We start from the raw sequence: 17,839 nt of genomic DNA, 5'->3' as shown, positions 1-17,839 counted from the left end.
CAGTCTCTCTTGGCTAACTCATGTTTCATTCTTTGGCAATTTGCCCTAATGAAGTCCCGCAGGAGCCCCTCAGACCTCTGTTCTCTTTCCATATTTAATCATGTTATTTTAATCTGGGGGATGAGCTAACGCCTCTTTCTCCTGCCGTGTGTGTGTGTGTGTGTGTGTGCGTGTGCGAGCGCGCTGCAGGTCATTACTGTAGCTCGGTTTCATGTGATGAGATGTCAAGAGGGAGATGCTGGCTTTAAGACAATGGAAGACAATGACTTTAATTCTGGGTGTAATATTGGTTTGACAATGTAAAAAGCTCCTTTGAAAAGCAGTGTCATCTTCACGTGATTGCTTCTCATTATTTGTTTAAAAAAAGAGGTTAATTATTCCGTTTTTTTCTCCTTTTAATTTCCCAGTCATCGTGGTCGGGGTAATTCTGATTTTTATGGCTGCTGTCAGACTGTTTTGGCTTTCTTTTGTTGCTTTTGTGCAGGTCGCAGCACAATCCCAACTTACTGACACTGATTTAAAAAGCATTTAATAATGAACCCTGACTCTGAGCTCGCTCACGCCATCTTTTAAAAAAAATGGGGTCAGAATCAGTGTTTTAAAGTAATGACTCATAATGGCCAGGTGCAATAGCAGCAAAATATTTTTGCTCTAATGACCCTCGACAAGTAAATCGATACAGAGGACAGCGCTGGATGCGTGTTGGCTGTGCTGCCTTTCCTTAGATCAATCTTTGTAATAGTTTTCTTTTCACATCAGTCGTCTGTGGTTCTCTGTCACGAGGTCGAAGGCGGGCCCTGTCAGCGGGCTCGGCCATCAGAAACGGACGAGGATGTGTTCGTATGAAACGAGTTTGGTTTATATTAAAGGACATAACAGGATGTGGGCGGGGTCACTGTAGTCATTTTTTAAAGTAATTTATTACTTAAAATGACTTTAACCAACAGCACAAATCAAAGTCTCCAAACTGTTCTGCCTTTTCATGAATTTTATGTTGTTGCTCAAAGTTTTTCCTTTTAAATCCCTCCTCCTCACATCTTCTCTCTCTTCCTGTAGTTAACTGCGTGTGTCCACGGTGCCGCCGCTTTGCTCTTTCCCATGTACTGGCAGCACATCTTCATCCCTGTGCTGCCCCCGCATCTTCTGGACTACTGCTGGTAAGGCTGACCACCTCTGAAGCACACACACACACACAGAGCATCAGCATCACCAGTGTTTTCTCTTCAGCGCACACGTGTGCAGACGTGCACGCACGGCGCGTCGCACTCTGCCACTAAAACGTAAAAGTGCAGACACTCGTGTTCACACGTTCTCCCACCCATTCTTCATGTTCCTGTGATTCCTCTTGTGGCGCGACTTCTCACGTGTGGCTTCCTCGACATAATGAACGGCCCCGATCACCGAGCTCCATATTTCATGCCACCACCAGCACCGCCGCGCTCTCATCATCTGGGCTCTCTCAGGGTTTCATTACCAGCGATCCAACGCAGATCCGACAAATCTGGACGGACTTGATTGAAACTGGATGTGGAGCGGGAGTCGCGGCTCGTCTGCAAACCCACACGCGCTCGGGTTAACGTCAGATCTGAACGTGTGAAAGTGTTTGCAGCGTGGTTACGTTTGCTCGTGAAGTCCAGCGCTTCAGCATCAGCGACACTTTGGCTTGAAGAAGCTATAAATCACTGACAGTGAAATATGATTTTCAACACTCTGCAAAGACTCATCATTATCTTATTCAATCACAGCGGTGTCCTCCATGTGCTGATTAGATAATGCAATTACATTAGATGCCCCGTGTGTGTGTGTGTGTGTGTGTGTGTGTGTGTGTGTACTGTTTGTGTAAATGGATCTGCGTAAATGTCGAACATTCATAAAACAGCACCCAGGGCTCCAGGCCTGCTGCTTGTTTTTCAGTTGCTTTAAGCTGATTACAAGCCTGTGGCTGCTGAATCATTCTGGCCAGGAACACGCTGACCCCAAACTATCCGATTATTACCGCCTCTGTAAACCTCATCGTAAAAATGGTTTCTATTATTTGACTGTTTTTGTTGATTTTATTCCTCGTGCTGATGGGGAGCGGTCCATGATTCAACTTTTCCTTTCTGCAAACTTTGAAAATGAAGATATATATCACACCAAATAAGGACGACATGATAATAACCCCGAAAAAAAGCCACTTTATTTTGTATTTTTTGAAAATAAAAATAAAACTCTTGACACATCTGCCCTTTAACTTTCTGAGGAATGTTCTTTCTGCACTTCCTGAAACTATCAGTCAACTTGAAAACAAGCCTTAAATGAACCACTGATGCTTGTTGTTTTATACTTTTATTATGAACCAGTAAGTTTTGCATTTATACTGTATGTCAGTGTAGGTTGGTGTGTTATTTTTGAACTGTTCTTAGCTAAACTTTTATTTACCTTTTTAAGTCTCAATCAGAGATGTAAGGAAGGCGAGAACACATTTAGTGTTTTTACCTGCTTTTAAAAATAAATCCTGTAACCTGAGATTAGTTTGTCGCGCTGCTGCGCCCAGCAGCTAATCTGATGTTGTTGGGTTTTGGGAAATAATCACAAACCTTACAGTGAATAGAAAAGGTGCTGCCTGCGCCTATGAATGTCTAACGATGTTGTCAGCTGGATTCAATTAAATATAGTTTTCAATACATCCAACAGCGTCAACTGTAATTATTTTAAGGTTTAGTCACCGTTGTTATTTTTAACGAGACATGATTACCACTGTTCTTAATCATTTTAAGTCAGGCCTTCACATGTCAGCAAATGTAACCCTAAAATGTATTCAGATTACATTTATGGAATACAGAGAAACAAATTCCCACAGCTGTGATTTTTTATTTCAAAGATTCATGTGATCGCTGAAGTATCCTCCACGAATGTTTCCTTACTTCGTGTAACCGTTTGATCTCACAGGTCTCTCTTTCTGTCCGCAGCGCCCCTATGCCGTACTTTGTGGGAGTTCATCTTAGTCTGCTCGAGGTATGGTAGAGGATCTTTGGCATTTTCAGTAGATTTGAATGTTACGTGTACATTTTTGAATTGAGTTATTCTCTCTGTGCAAACGTCCACCTAATGCCCCCCACCCCCCACCCCAACCCATCTCCAACAGCGTTTCAATAAAATTTGACAGGTATATTTTCTTTCCTTTTCACTTCCTCTGCTGCTTTTGTGCATCCTTAAACCAAACGTACAAAGAAGCCAAAGAAAGCATCTGCAAACAAAGAGCTTTCCTACTTCATTGTGTTGGTTGGGGGGCAAGTCATCAGCAGCACTGCTGTTTTGTGTGAATGCATGTTGCAAGAACACACACACTCACACTTGTGTGTAAGTGTTAGTATGTAGGTGTGTGTGTGTTTGTGCAAATGCATATGTTCTAATGCACACGTGTGTGTGTGATATTTGTCTGACAGTTGCGGCAGTGGCAGTATTTATCACACTCTGCATCCGTGACAGACCTTCTTTCCACCACTACATAATTAGTCCAGATCAGCATGTGAGCCTCCGCTGCACAGGCTGTCACAAAAGTGACAAACTAGAAATTCACACACAACGCTGCCCCCCCCCCCCCCCCCCCACACACACACACACACACACACACACACCTGCCTGCATCCTGCACCACACTGAAATAATTGTTGAATTTGTCGCCATCGGGATGCGCGCGGCACACCGCAGCATCACTGTGTTGTTATTGATGCGTGAGGTTTTTGGTGCTGTGGAAAATGTTTGCGCGGTCCAAATGTTTTCTCTCGGTGCCATTCTTCATTTCGCCAGCTCGCGTCTGCGCGCGTGTTACCGTAAACACGTTCTAATCATTTTTCTCCCCCACACGCCATTTTTCATCCTTAATCGTAAAGGAGTGTGATAACTGTGCAGCTTTAACCGCGGCTGCTGGATTTTCATGTTCCCCGGGCTTCAGGACAGAAATAACTTTGTCTCCCGGGAAACGCACCTGGGCCACACTGCGGGTTTAAAAATCGTGGCGTTATTTCACGATTTAATAATGCCACAAATACAAATATTTATTATGTTGAAAGATGTCAGATGCACAGGAAGTCTCCAGCACAACGATCATTAAGAAAAATAAATGATAGCTTTGAGTGTGTGTGTGTACTGAAATGGATACTTTTCTATTCTATAATATTGAAACTTGTAAAATAATAATGATGAGAATATCTACGTTGGTCTGCTGCTGCACTAACGTCGCCCTTTTCCTCCCGTAGAGAGTGCGCAGTCGATCGCTGGAGGACGTGGTCATCCTGAACGTGGACACAAACACCCTGGAGAGCCCTTTCGACGACCTGCACAACCTCCCGGGTGACGTGGTGAGACGAGCATGCAGTTTTTATTGCTACATCACACACACACATGCAGTGATCTCACATGCACACGCGCATGGCAAGAAAACTAAAGCACACACATCCAGAAACTTGTCAGAGTACGGCTCTGTCCCCTCCCCGCATCATTAATGACTGCAGCACTGGCTCCTCAGATTGCGGCTGTCTAAAGTAAACTCCCGTCGCGTCGTATGACGCTCGAAGGCAAACAGCATTCCCCGACCATCAGAGGCTTGTGGGAAAATGTGAAACTCCCTTCCCTTCATCTCCATCCATTCTAATCATTATTTCACAAAGTCTTGCGTTTCTGCCTGCCCACTGGCACGTTTCTGAGAAGGAGAGATAGGAGGAGGGGACGAGGCAGAGAAAAGAAAAGAAAAGGCAGAGATGGGTGATTTTGTAGGGGGAGAGAGTGGAAAGAAAGGGGCCAATTACCAGTGTGGGCAGTGAAGCCACCTGCCAGCGCGTCGTCTCTTTAATTAACGGAGCGCCGACGCCGGTCAGTGCTACGGGAAGCATCACCGTGGCGTCGGGGTCACTCGCACACACCAGTCTTTGTGGTGTTTGTTTAGCTCTTCTTCACGGTGTGTGTGTGTGCGTGTGTGTGTTTAAAGCTGCGCCGTGAGACGCCGAGGCCCCGCCGAGGCTGCGGACGCTCTATTACCCACGCTGCTAACAGTATATACTCGGGTTCCACCGCCTACCGGACTCCTGTCCCAGCAGCAGTACATAATTTAATCCACTGCCCAGCAGACTCCAGACCTGCTCGCACTCCCACACTTCTCTGGTTCTCCTGATTTAGCGCTGCTCAGCCTACTATGACTGCTAGCGTGTGTGAATGCCTCTTTACTCTGTGCACCGCTCCGATCTTTTTTACACTTTCTGCCAGCTCTCTCGCCCGTTTGCCTGCCTGACTGCTCGAGTTTCATGGCACCTGTCTGCCTTCTTGTCTCTCTCTCTCTCGCAGCACTTCCCGCCTGCCTGGACGTTTCCCGCCGCCGCTGTTTGCTTCTCATGCTTCTCTGCCTGTGTGCCTGTCTGGCTACCTTCTTCTCACTTCTTGCCTGCTTGCTTTTCTGCACCCAGGGACCGAATCCCTAAATTAAATTGCAAACTGAGTTTGTCATAAAAAAAGAGTCGGGGCTTTTGAAAGCGACAGAAGCGGAGAGAGAAGCCTTTGTCTTTGCCGTGTGATAAATTAAGTGGCAGGCTCGGAGGCTTTTTTGCTTTGATCCCCACTCGCCATTTTTCCTGACTAATGACAGAACATAGCCTGCACATCACGTCAAATTACACCACCTGAAACGGAAACTTTGCTGGCATTAATATATTTATCGTAACAAATTGTTGTTGTTTTTACTCCCGTTCATTTTTCCCCCTCCTGTCTCCTCTCATCTTTTCTCGGAGGTTAGCAGATTAATAACAAAGCGAGCAGGTACTAATTGAGTGGAATTCCAGGTCTCTTGTTAGTTTGCTTGTTAGTGATGAGGACACGCCACATGGCATTTGATGTTTGTGTTTACACAAAAGGAGGCATTGTGCAGTTTGTCAAAGTGAGGCCTGAAATCTTGATTAATGCTGAGTGATTCTCTGCCTGGGCTGAGCTGCCGAGCTATGAAAGGCGCTCTTGGTTTCTCTGCGGTTCTCGCTGTAACGCTCGGGCTTTATTCGGTGTGAAACAGAAGCCCCGAGACCTACGAATCAACGATTATTTCACTTTGTGTGAATATCTAAAAAGCATAAAATGGATTCAAAGGTAAAGGCCACGGGCAGTTCTTCTGTGCGTACGACTAAAACACCCCGATGTTGATTTAAGCAAACCTTTGGAGATCCGTCTAATTGTGGCGGCGCGGGCTGCGAGCACATGTGGACTCCATTACGAGGATCTGCTGACCAGTGGCCGTGCTTTTAGCGGGTTCAGAGTTCACAGTTGTCCCGAATTAGTGTCTCTCTTTCAGACGGGACCCCTGCTCCAGCTCCGCCCCCTTAATGGTCTTTTCCCGCAATTTCACACATAATATTTTAGATTTATTGACTATTACGAACGCTACCACGCCAGTAGCGGTTCCGTTTAGCAGCGAGAAGGAAAGATCTGACTGAGAGTAATTGGTAACGGGTCAGAGAGGATGCCGCCAGCGTTTGAGGGTAACTCTTGATTTTTATTGTTTTTAAATTGGAAACGTCACGTTAATCAAAGATTCAGAATTAATTTCTTTTTGTCTTTTTTGTTTTTATTTGGAACATGAGGAATATTTGAAGCATGGCGCTCCAAAGCAAACCCCGTGTGTTTGTTTGAAACAATTAGATCAGGGAACTTTGTTTGTTTGTTTGTTGACTGTTGTTTTTAAATAAAAGGCCTGATATTATTAGACAAATAGAGCCTACAGTGTTTTGGCAGGATTTTGCATTATTTAGAGTTGCTTTAACCAAAAGTTTCGATACTTTTTTTTTTTTTTAATATACATTAATGTTGATCTCAGAACAGGCTGCGCTCGTGTCAGTAAAAGCAACGTGTTGACAAGCTTACTGAAAGGAATAGTCGATAAAAACAAATAAAAAAGAAGCTGTAGTTTTTCCCTGGAAGATCAAGGTATTTTTGTTTCCTTCTCTGAGATCCACAATTCTTCAGCGCAGAGATTGTGCTGATAAAGTTATAATTGGCTTTTGGTTGGCGGAGCTGTTTACTCCGCCAGTCATTAAAAGTATCCAAGAATAGCAAATTAGGAGTCTGTTAATTCCGAAAACAAACATCGCACGTCTGAATCGGATTGTTATTTGATCCTGGCAGTTGATCTCAAACCAATGATGGAAGAATTTTTTTGTTTTCATGTATTATTCTTTCTGTGCCGCGTATTCAAGGTGAGCTGCTACAATGCAGCTTACATCTTTATTTTCAGATGCTCCCTCTCACATCACAGCCTAATTCCTTCTATTCTCCTCCTCTCTGCCTCTCGCTACTTTGCTGACACCGCGTACCCGTACGTACCTAGCCTTCGCACATTTGATCATTTGTATTCCCAATCAAGGGGGGGATTTACAGCGTACACTCCTACTTCCTGTATTTCAAGCCTACATTTGGAGGTTTACAAATGAACGAGGGGGTTGAGGCTGCGTCTGCGCGCCTCTCCTGAGATCACCTGGCGCACTTAATCAAACATCGCGGCTTTAATTTGGCGTTCGGTTTCTGACATTTTCCAGAAAACAACATCTACGTCATCATGTAGAGCAGAGCGCGGCCGACAGCAGCAGGCAACACTCACAGAGACACCCACACGCCGGAGGAACGTTTGTCGTTCACGTGTAGTTTGGAGTAAACTTTCTGCTCAGATTTTGTCCATTTTCACTTTACAATAAGCCAAGTTTGCTTCACTTAAAGCAAAGCTGGCTACAGTAAAGTCCCTCGCATGCTGCGCTGCAACTACGTGGTAGCTCAGCGCCGGGAATGCAGTCGCTCCACCTCGGCTACACGCTGTACTTTTCCAGAAACAGTCCTGGGATCTGCACCACATCATAACAAGCTCCAAGCAAAGTATCTGATTTTCCTGTTGCTGTTGTGAGTCCTTATTGTACCGACTGCAAACGTCACAGTGTGCTCATTTAAAGCCTCATTTTCCAGGTTGTGATTTGTCTTTCTGTGGCGCTGCGCACACACTCCCGCTGCAGCGTTAGCAGCCCTTCATTGACTCGCGTGGAGTTTAAAAAGCTGCACTTCATTTTCACATAGTCGGTCTGCCGGCGCTTCGCTCTGGATTAGAAGTCAAAAAGGGAGAGCAGCATCACCCACTGCGTTAGTTATTGAAGTGAGGGATGACATTTAGCTGTAGTTAATTATGTATGCAAAACTCAGCTGCTATAAGAGGTCAGCTTGACAAAGTAACCCCACACCGGGCAGAATCTCATGGCAATGAGATAGCCCTATTAAACACACACACACACACACACACACACACACACACACACACACACACACACACACACACTTCCCCCCTTTGCTTTCTCACCCTTTCTCATTTCGCCTGACTAATGTATTGCAACGCAACACTCTGAATACTTTATACCTTTTAGTTTTTTCTTCCACTGCTTTACTGATTTTTAAAAAAATAATTTCTTGCAGTCAAACCTAAAACTAGTATCGACTGTATTTGTGTAGATTCGTCTTTGTTCTGCATTTTTATGGTTAATTTTCATTTTGCGGTTTAAAAGATATCTAATATTTATCTTTAATTGAAAGAAGGAATGATTTTTCACAGATTCCAAGTTGCGTTCTCTTTGTGTGTGTGTGTGTGTGTGTGTGTGGGTTCTCTGTGCGTCTTTGTTCAGATTTGTGTGTGTGTGTGTGTGTGTGTGTGTGTGTACAGTTCAGACTGCAGCACATCAAAAGAAAGTGGGAGATTTTCATAACTATTTTTTTCTTTGTAGTTCTTTAATTGCGTCCCCATGGCTTTCTTTCCCTGGACAGATTCTTAAACAAAACATTCCTTTTTTGTGAGAAGAAAATCCAACTTTTTATTCGTTTTTTTAAAACAACAGACAAGCGTCAGGGTCGTTATTTGTGAGACTTTTTTTTTTAATGCCCAAGTAAAAATTTAAAGTAAAATTCTACATATCTGTATATAATCGAGCTCGTTTGCAGATGTTTTTTCTTCTCCTTTTGTCGTTTATTAAAAGTGAAAGTTTGTGGTGCGCGTCATGCGTTACCTGATTCTGTGTCACTTAACAAAATAGGAAATCACATGGCAAGTTTGCTTTTTTAAAAATTATCCAAAAGCTCGTGCGTTTCGTTCGCACATGCACAGCAGTGCGACGCGAGGCCCTTGATTGATGCTCGCTCGATGCATCAATGCATCAAGGCGGCGGCGTGAGCGCAGACATTCGCACGCGTTCACACAGATGCCTGGTGTCACCTACAGAGGTATCATCCCTTACATTCAGGCAGGGATCATCATTGCACCTGCTAATTACCATCTCCAGCTGGAGAGTTAAATGGAGATCTGTTCTATGTCTGACCTTTGACCCCATGCTCTTTATGTGACGCACTTCAAACCCTGTTTGGGGCTGGCTGGGCCGGGCCTTAATGAGGCCCCGTGTCTGCCCTCTGGGGGCCGAGCGCCTCGGATGCCCCGCTTTCATCCCCGACCATCTTCCCTTGATGTAAATTGAAAAGATCACAGCTATGGGGAGAAGACCTGTACTGGAAAGGCCTCTCTGCATAGATTATGAATATCATAACTCAACAGTTTTTTCCCTCTCTCTCCGTCTCTGTGTCTCTCTCCGACAACCACCCACTCCCCTCTCTCCCCTCTCTCCCCCTGCCACCCCTTCCCTGTACAATGCTATAGTTCTAATTGGACCCAATGGGGGACTCTCTGCCTTTGATCTCATCACCGCCACTGTGACTTTACACTAAAAAATGTCACTGCCAAATAGGGTTATCACCTGTAGAGCCTGGCCTTCCTCTGATGCCTGTACGCATCTCGTTAGCTTCACTCAAACTGCAGAAGTTAATTAGTTTGACAGAGCCATTACCGCGGAGGCACACCTGATGATTGTGGCGTAGGCGCCATATTCAAAACCCAATTACGACGTACACGTTTGTTTTATTTATTTCTTTTTTTTTTTTCCTGTGTGAGGCAGCGCACCGCGCGTTTTCATTTCTATTAACAAAACACGCTACGACTATATTTGATTTGTAATATCTGACAATTTAATTAATCGCTACGTGTGACCGAAGGAGGATATTTTAACTCTTCCCGTGAACGAAGGCGAAACTTCCAACTCATCGCTTTATCGCCCGTTTTTCAAACACCGAGAAGTAAAAAAAACCAAAACAGTAGTGATTGTGTCCCCACCTCATTAAAAAGTGTTCGCCGCCGCGGCGCTCTCACCCGTTCAAAGCTGCTGCGTGCAGAGTAAACTCCACTATCCCGTCTCCTCTGACAGTCTTCGGGGGTATGCCTCCCCCTCGTAGACTGACATTGTGTTCGCTTTGATTCTCCCCCTCCAAAAAGGAGAGGGGAAAAAAGGCAGTTTAATGATTTGCGAGGAAGGGGGGAAAACAGTGAAAATGCACATAAACATTAAATATTAATTCCAAAAAGGGCTTTACATAAACATAAAAGCATTTAGCACAATGAGTGAATATGGAGATGACACTTGTTAATTTAACCGTGATAAACTTTCTGTTTGATGCCTGGGAGCATTTGCAGTGGCAGCACGGGGACGCTGTGGAGAGTGAGAAAGCCCAGGGGAGCCAAATCAACACTGTTCATTTTGTCTTTGTCCCAGTTTAAGACTGCCACACTCTCCGGCTGCCTCTCCCCGCTTGTCCTCCGTGTGAGCTGTGCTAACACTTTGCTTCTCCTCCCTGAAGTTTCCCAGATCGGCTAATTGCAGATGCCAGATGACAAAATCCGCCCAACGCCGCAGCGCGATGTACGCGACCATAGACCAGATCAGCACTTTATCACATTTGCTGCAGACGTGGGTCAGATGTTTTACTGCTTTCATCGCTTTGACTTTTTCGCCACAGATACTCAAATTTTATTCGTCTCGCACACTTACACAGTACGACATGTGGTGAAATGCTTATTGCAATGCCCGATCATTAAATTACAATAAGGAAATTTACTAAATTTACAGATTTTAAATTTAGAAATTTACTACGGTGGCCCCGAGAGGTCAAACGGACTGCAACTTAAAAAACACCAGCAATAAGAAAAATGCTGCAAAAGCACACAAAACACAACGGAAATAGGAAAAACAGATTTCCAAAAGCACAAGGGAAGTGTTTCTGGGGAGACAATAACCCGACGGACCAGTTGCAGGAACCAAAACATGCTGGGTAAGTGTGTTTTAATCTCATGATATATAATATTCCGATAATATTGATGACGGATTTTTAGGCTAATAGTTAGGCTAACACACTTACCTCATCTTTTCTTTCGTCACTAAACCAACAGATCCTCCACTTCGTTTAAGTGTCTCCCAGCGCAATTCTTAGCATATTTTGGTTCCTGCAACTGGTCCGTCCGGTTATTGTCTCCCCAGAAACACTTCCCTTGTGCTTTTGGAAATCATTTTTTTCCTATTCACGTTTTCGTTTTCCATTTTCGTTTTTCCTATTTCCGTTGTGTTTTATGTGCTTTTGCAGCATTTTTCTTATTGCTGGTGTTTTCTTAAGTTGCAGTCCGTTTGTCCTCTCAGGGCCACCGTCATTTACAGTAAAAATGTGCAAATAACGATTTAAGAAGTGTGAAATAAACAGAGTACGTGCAGTGACGTGATGTATGAGAGCAACACGAACAACGCAGAGCGCACGCCTCGACGTGATGACTCTACGTTAGATTAATTCAAACGGTAATTTTCCCTTTTCGTGGTGGTCATTTGACATGTGCACTCCCAGTTTCTGTCCCAGTTTGGCAGGTGGTATTTCAGCCTGTTTTACACTAGTGTAGAATATGGACTGAATCAATGCAAAGTTTGGAGGTGCACACGATCCGTTTCTCGCTAATTGAGGTTGAAGGTTAAACGTAATGTTTTCCTTTTGCAATTGGGATTCAAGGCCAGCGCTACCAGCCCACTGTGTTAGAGTAATCTAGACTTCCTGCGCAACCCGATCAAACATTGTGCTTTTGCGCTAGGCTGGCACAGCCCACACAGAGAGGAGCAGTGCCTCGCTATCTCTGCCTCCTCCTTGCACTGCCACAACACAGACTACTGCTGAGCAGGTGAGGAGAGCCTCTTGACAACTTCCTTCCCAGACTCCCCAGGGCCCAGTGGCCGGCGTGAATCTTTTGTCATCCTAAAACAAGCTCGGGCCTGCTGCTCCTCCACTCTCGCCTGGAGTCCTGGAGACAGAGCCAGGAGAGGGGAAAATAATTAAAGACGCTTTATGTCAAGAATCCTCTTCTAGAGGGAGTCCAGCAGAGCCAAGAGGGGAGGGGAAAACAGGAGGGAGAGATGGCGAAAAAAGCAAGAAGGTGATGGGTGGTGGAGGGAGGGAGGGGGGTGAAGAGCAGTATGGAGAAGGAGAGGGTGAGAGAGGAAAATCAAGAATGCGAGTTTCCATTTCCTCGCCGATGTCCCCTCCTCCTCGCCGCCCCCGTGCTCCGCTCAATTAGCAAAGCAGCAGGTGCTCCCAGCAGCACAACAGATCGGTGGAAAGGCTGAAGCTTCTCCCTTTCTTTCCTTTCCCTTCTTTGAGATGACCTGCAAATGTGATACTTCACACCCAGAATGGGCTAGCTGTTTCTTCCACCAATTTCAGAGGTGATAATTTAACTTTTACCCCTCCGTCTCTCCCCGCACCCCACCACCTCTCTCTCCCGATTTTCTTTTCCATCAGGTGTCCTCGCTGAAGAGCAAGCTGAAGAAGCAGTCGACAGCGACGGGAAGTGGTGTGGCGAGGGCCTTCCTGAGAGCGCAGGCCGCTCTGTTTGGATCCTACAGAGACGCTCTCAGATATAAACCTGTAAGGACGTCATTAATCATCATGTTAATCACTAAAAGCCACTGAATGTGTGTAAACAGTGAGTTCGCTCAAACAATGGGCAACACTTTTATTGCGCAGCTTTTGTGGTGTAAAAATCACGCATGACAGCTAATGTGACGAGTACGGTGTCAGAGTGTATTTGTGCAAAATCTTTGGAAGTCATTCTGCGAGCAGAGATCTTCACATAGATCGGTCCCAAAAGGTTGAAACGTTGTGACTCCTTCAGTCTCAGCTGACTGCAGGTTTCCCCAACCTTATAAACCAGCGGTCCCCAACCTTTTTTGCGCCACAGACCGGTTTATGTCCGACAATATTTTCACGGACCGGCCTTTAAGGTGTCGCGGATAAATACAACACAATAAAACCAGTACCGCTACCAAAAAAAGAAGAACACACGGGGAAAGACCCAGGGAAACAGAGTTAATGATAAAAACCCTGAAAACCATAAATTTCACACCCGAGGCTCAACTCTCGCGGCCCGGTACCAAATGACTCACAGACCGGTACTGGTCCGTGGCCCAAGGGTTGGAGATCGCTGTTATAAACAGTACATTAATGTGCATATATGCACATAGGCTGGTGTATTTGCTCCTAAGCATGCGCAACACAGAGGCGTTTTCAGTTTGGCTGAACAGAGTCAAATTTCATCTGTTTCGACTCAAAGCGAAAGGTGTGTTTTCAGTCAGAGCGAGGAGCTAAGGTGGGCTTGTCTGAGACGGTGAAATGTCAGAGGAGCCGAAAAGAGTCGGGACGTTCCCTTTGAAGATCTCTTTTAGCCACCTTTGGTGTTTAACTTGCCTTTGCTAAGCCCCCTAACATTTCTTTTCTAGATCTTTTCTGCTTATCAAGTCTGAATCAGAGCAGAGCAAACTACACCATGTCCTGTTTGTCAGATAGCAAAGCCTTTGTTCCTCTGGCTTTGAGATTAATTGGACTTTGTGGACTCCCGGAGTCAAGATGCTACATTATTGATGCTGTCTCTCTTTTCTTTGTATACAGGCTGTATACGAACAAACTGCCTCCCCTCTGACACAGGCGCCGAGACTCGGTGTGTTTGTGCGTGCGAGCGCATCGCACGGTGATTTCTCAGTTCGCTCACGTTCACACACTGTTTTCTTTTAGACTTTTAGGATCTGTGTAAAAGCTTTGGAGTTAACATACATGCACAAACTACACTTGTGTTTTAATAAAGAAGATCTCTTCCTGTGTCCCGAAATTTGGGGAATATCGCTCTGCTCGTCGTTCTGAAGGAAAGATCTTCCTGGAGAGAGCTGAGGTGCTCTGCAGTTCACAGATCCATATGCCTCGACAGAAGGAGGGGTGTGGATGCTCGGTGAGAGTCTCGCTGAGTTGTAAATGAAACAAAACTCGAAAATGATAATGAGTCGAAAAGCAGTCAGCTGATCATACGGGCAGATCGTCGGTTTCGGCTCACGTTAAAGCTCCCCAGGTGCTTCTCGCTAGCTTGGAGTAACACAGGTGTCTGACAAAAGAACCTGAAATAGCAAATCGGTTTTTACCACCATCGGTGAGGCCAGGCTGGGTAGGCGGGTGTGCGTACCTCATAGTGCGGTCGGTCCTATTCGCTCAGGTTTGGCTAAACAACACGTGTAACCGGTTCAGATTATCCAGCCAGATGTGAAGCTGTGGATAGGCGTGGTTGAGGTGCTATCACATATTTAAAAGTGGTAACGATTATTTTAGACACAGAAACCTTCTCGGTGCATAATCTCAGAAAGTTACAGTTTGCTCAAAGAATTTGCAGCTCTGTATGAAAAGTGCCTGCACAGATATAAGCCAACATGAGATGGAAGAGTCCAGAACATGCAATAAAATGTATCCATTTTAAATAATGAATGTGCATTCAAGCATGAAGCCTGACCGATGTATCAGCTGTGGAGGTTTCATCGTCTGTCTTAAAGAATCTTCCTCGGTTTTACTTTTGGCTCATCCTCAACATTTTGCATATTTTGAAATTCAATTCAATTTTATTTATATAGCGCCAAATCACAACAACAGTCGCCTCAAGGCGCTTTATATTGTAAGGTAGACCCTACAATAATACATACAGAGACAACCCAACAATCATATGACCCCCTATGAACAAGCACTTTGGCGACAGTGGGAAGGAAAAACTCCCTTTTAACAGGAAGAAACCTCCGGCAGAACCAGGCTCAGGGAGGGGCGGGGCCATCTGCTGTGATTGGTTGGGGTGAGAGAAGGAAGACAGGATAAAAACATGCATTGAACCCTGTGATGCGGTAAAATCACGTCAAGTCCTTGAATCGATGTTTGTTGTTTGTTGTATTTTTCTGCTGTAGAGGAAAAGTTCACCATGGAAACAAATAGCAGGCAGTCATCAAACTTTACACTATCGAGTTTTCCTCTAACCTGGATGCTTTGTGCTTCAGTTTAATGACTCTCTTAAAATAGCTAAAATGATTGTTGTGCTCCTTCTGTAAAGGTGCAGATAAAACTTTAAAATGAAAACACGTTCTTCCGTCCACAGTATGGAGAAATCTGTACGTCCACCTTACATTAAATATAAGGGGCTAAATGCTTCTCGCTCACTCTCAGGCCAGTTTAAAAACAACAAGTGTCAACATGAAAAATAAAACCAGTAAAGCAGCCAGGAACAGTTTTCTTTCTACCACAGCAAAGCCGCGGTGCAACCACGGAGGAGATGCACATCACCTTCCTGCTGGCAACTGTAGCCAAATAGAGAGAAATTTCTCACCAGCTTTATTTTCATGTAACCAGATCGTGATGAATTGAACAACCTCAGCAAACACACATCAGTGAACTGTCCCTGTAAAGATGGGAGAGTCCTGCAGCAGCGCTCGTAGTTGTCATGCACTGCAGGTCAGTGTGAGTTTGAACACTGAGCTCTGTGTACTCGGGAATATTTGTTTTTCCTTAGTAGCCGTCAGCTTTTCAGTCTGCTGTCCAGCTTTGTACGCTGCAGTGTGGTCTGTAGCTGATTAAACCGCGAGTTACTTTCAACTCTTACAAGATAATATGCTGTAAAAACTTTAGTGATGTAAGTGGAACTGTATTCCCGTGATGTAATTTGGGCCACTGGTATCCTCCGCCAGTCCCTGAAAATGGGGTTATTCTCCAGCATTGTTAAGTTGTTTTTATGTGGCGCGCTGTGCTCGTAGCCTGGAACAGACAAAGCACATTGTTTTACCTCTGAAGAATTTGGAGCATCGTTGAAATCTGTGAGAATTATGTTAATTATGAGAGAACATGAACTGGAAAAGGACCGTGGGGCAGCGCGCGATTGGCCTGTAGTGGTTCTGTTGTCATCCTGCGTTTCTATAGCTCACAGGCCGACAGACATGATGTAAGAAATGGTAATAATGCAATAATGTGTTCGTGTGGAGCACTGTTGGGTTTACTGGGACGTGTATCTGGTCCAGGGGAGATCATGTACGCATTGCCAGGGGAACCGTTTCTAATTTTCCTTTTTTTGTTTTTTCCCCCAACTTCCACTCTTCCTCCTTCCTTCCTGTCACTCTTTTAAACTAGTCCTGTTTGGGTTTTAGCTCACTAATGAAGAAATCGTCTGAAATACTCGATGGTTAAAAAATGGAGCGTTGTAACGATGCCACACATCATGTGCATGACACGAATCCTTCCATAAACAACACTAGTGCCTTAAAAAACAGGATATCTGCTTCCTGCGGCTCGTTTATGAGCTTCGAGTAAACGTGGTGCAAAAACAGATTGGTGCAAACAAAGAGTCCGAGTTTTGTTGTTTTTACCCAAAAATGTTTTTGTGAACAGGGAGAGCCAATCACGTTCTGTGAAGAAAGCTTCGTGAACCATCGTTCGAGCACCATGAAGAACTTCCTGTCCATGGCTGTCAACCTGCAGCTCTTCAAACAGGTACAAACCACTGTGTGTGTGTGCGTGTCTGTGTCTGTGTGTGTGTGTGTGTGTGTGTGTGTTTGTGTGTCTGTGTCTGTGTGTGTGTGCTCTGTGCTGAAGTGGAAAAACTGTAACATCTTTATCTATATTTGCATTCTGTTCTATAAAAGAGGGCCTTTGGTCGTCCTCAGATCAGAACCATCTGCTGTCAGCTGCTTGTATGCACACACTGAGTGAGTGCTTACTTGGTAGGTTATTCTAACCTCTTCCATCAGGTTATTTTTGAGCATATTTCTTGTTTCCATTGGTGAAAGTTTTTAGTTTTATAGATAAAAGTTGCCTGGTAGCTCCTCTCGCGCTCAGCAAATTGTCAGCTGGATTTGGAGGAACGTAGAGGCAGAGGCCTGGGATTATGTGAGGTTACTGACCTCCAGAAACAGTTTACAGTGGATATCTCTTAGTGCACATCTTAATGTTTCTCTGCTCGATTTTATCTGGTATACCAAAAAAAAAAAAAAGATATCATGTCCACGTGTCTATGAAATCAAAATGTGGGACCAGAATTTCAATTTGCTCCTCAGAAAATCTAAAATCCACCTCGTATAGGTTTTGTTAACTCCGCTGGGGTGGTGTGTGTGTTTACTTGCTGTGTGTTTGTGTGCCTGAGCGCGAGCAGGTATCCTTTATTCATGTGTGGTTTCCCTTAAAAACCACTCATGTATACTTAATATGTTTTCCCCCCAAAATCCCTTCAGTAATACTAAACTTAGCAGAGACGAGTGGAAAGACACCTCTGGCACCGAAGAAAATTTCCTCTCGCCCCTCGGATTTTTCTTTGCGCTCTCTGACCCACGATACTAGTGCGATTTACCCCCGAGAGCGCAGCACAGCAGCCCTCAATCAACCTTTTGTTTCTCTGGACACTCGGTTTATAATTTTCCCAGGCAGAGCAGATAGCGAGCAGCGGTTCAAAGCATCCTCCCGGCTGGCTCACGCCTCAGCGGTAGCATTGGGAAACAGGCCCTTATCTCCTCCTCCTCTCCAGCACAGGAGATGGGGCGAGCTTATCTCCTCCACTCCTCTCGCTACTAAAGTGAAAGAGGCCAGCGGTTCACCCGAG

General features: G+C 44.9%; 1 protein-coding gene across 2 annotated transcripts in view; it reads left to right on the top strand.

Annotated features, from left to right (window-relative positions):
• dennd1b (DENN/MADD domain containing 1B) overlaps positions 1–17,839 on the top strand; it is a 94,288-nt gene that overhangs the window by 54,900 nt on the left and 21,549 nt on the right. For both annotated transcript variants that reach the window (XM_031739751.2, XM_031739750.2), the window contains 5 exons: positions 1,057–1,157; positions 2,952–2,997; positions 4,242–4,343; positions 12,700–12,825; positions 16,636–16,737. In XM_031739751.2, coding sequence (XP_031595611.1) covers positions 1,057–1,157; positions 2,952–2,997; positions 4,242–4,343; positions 12,700–12,825; positions 16,636–16,737 — 477 coding nt within the window. The remainder of the gene's footprint in view (positions 1–1,056; positions 1,158–2,951; positions 2,998–4,241; positions 4,344–12,699; positions 12,826–16,635; positions 16,738–17,839) is intronic.

The sequence above is a fragment of the Oreochromis aureus genome, linkage group 17 (assembly GCF_013358895.1).
Source record: "Oreochromis aureus strain Israel breed Guangdong linkage group 17, ZZ_aureus, whole genome shotgun sequence".
In the NCBI taxonomy this organism is placed as follows: Eukaryota; Metazoa; Chordata; class Actinopteri; order Cichliformes; family Cichlidae; genus Oreochromis; species Oreochromis aureus.
This window is presented reverse-complemented; position numbering and strand designations above follow the sequence as displayed.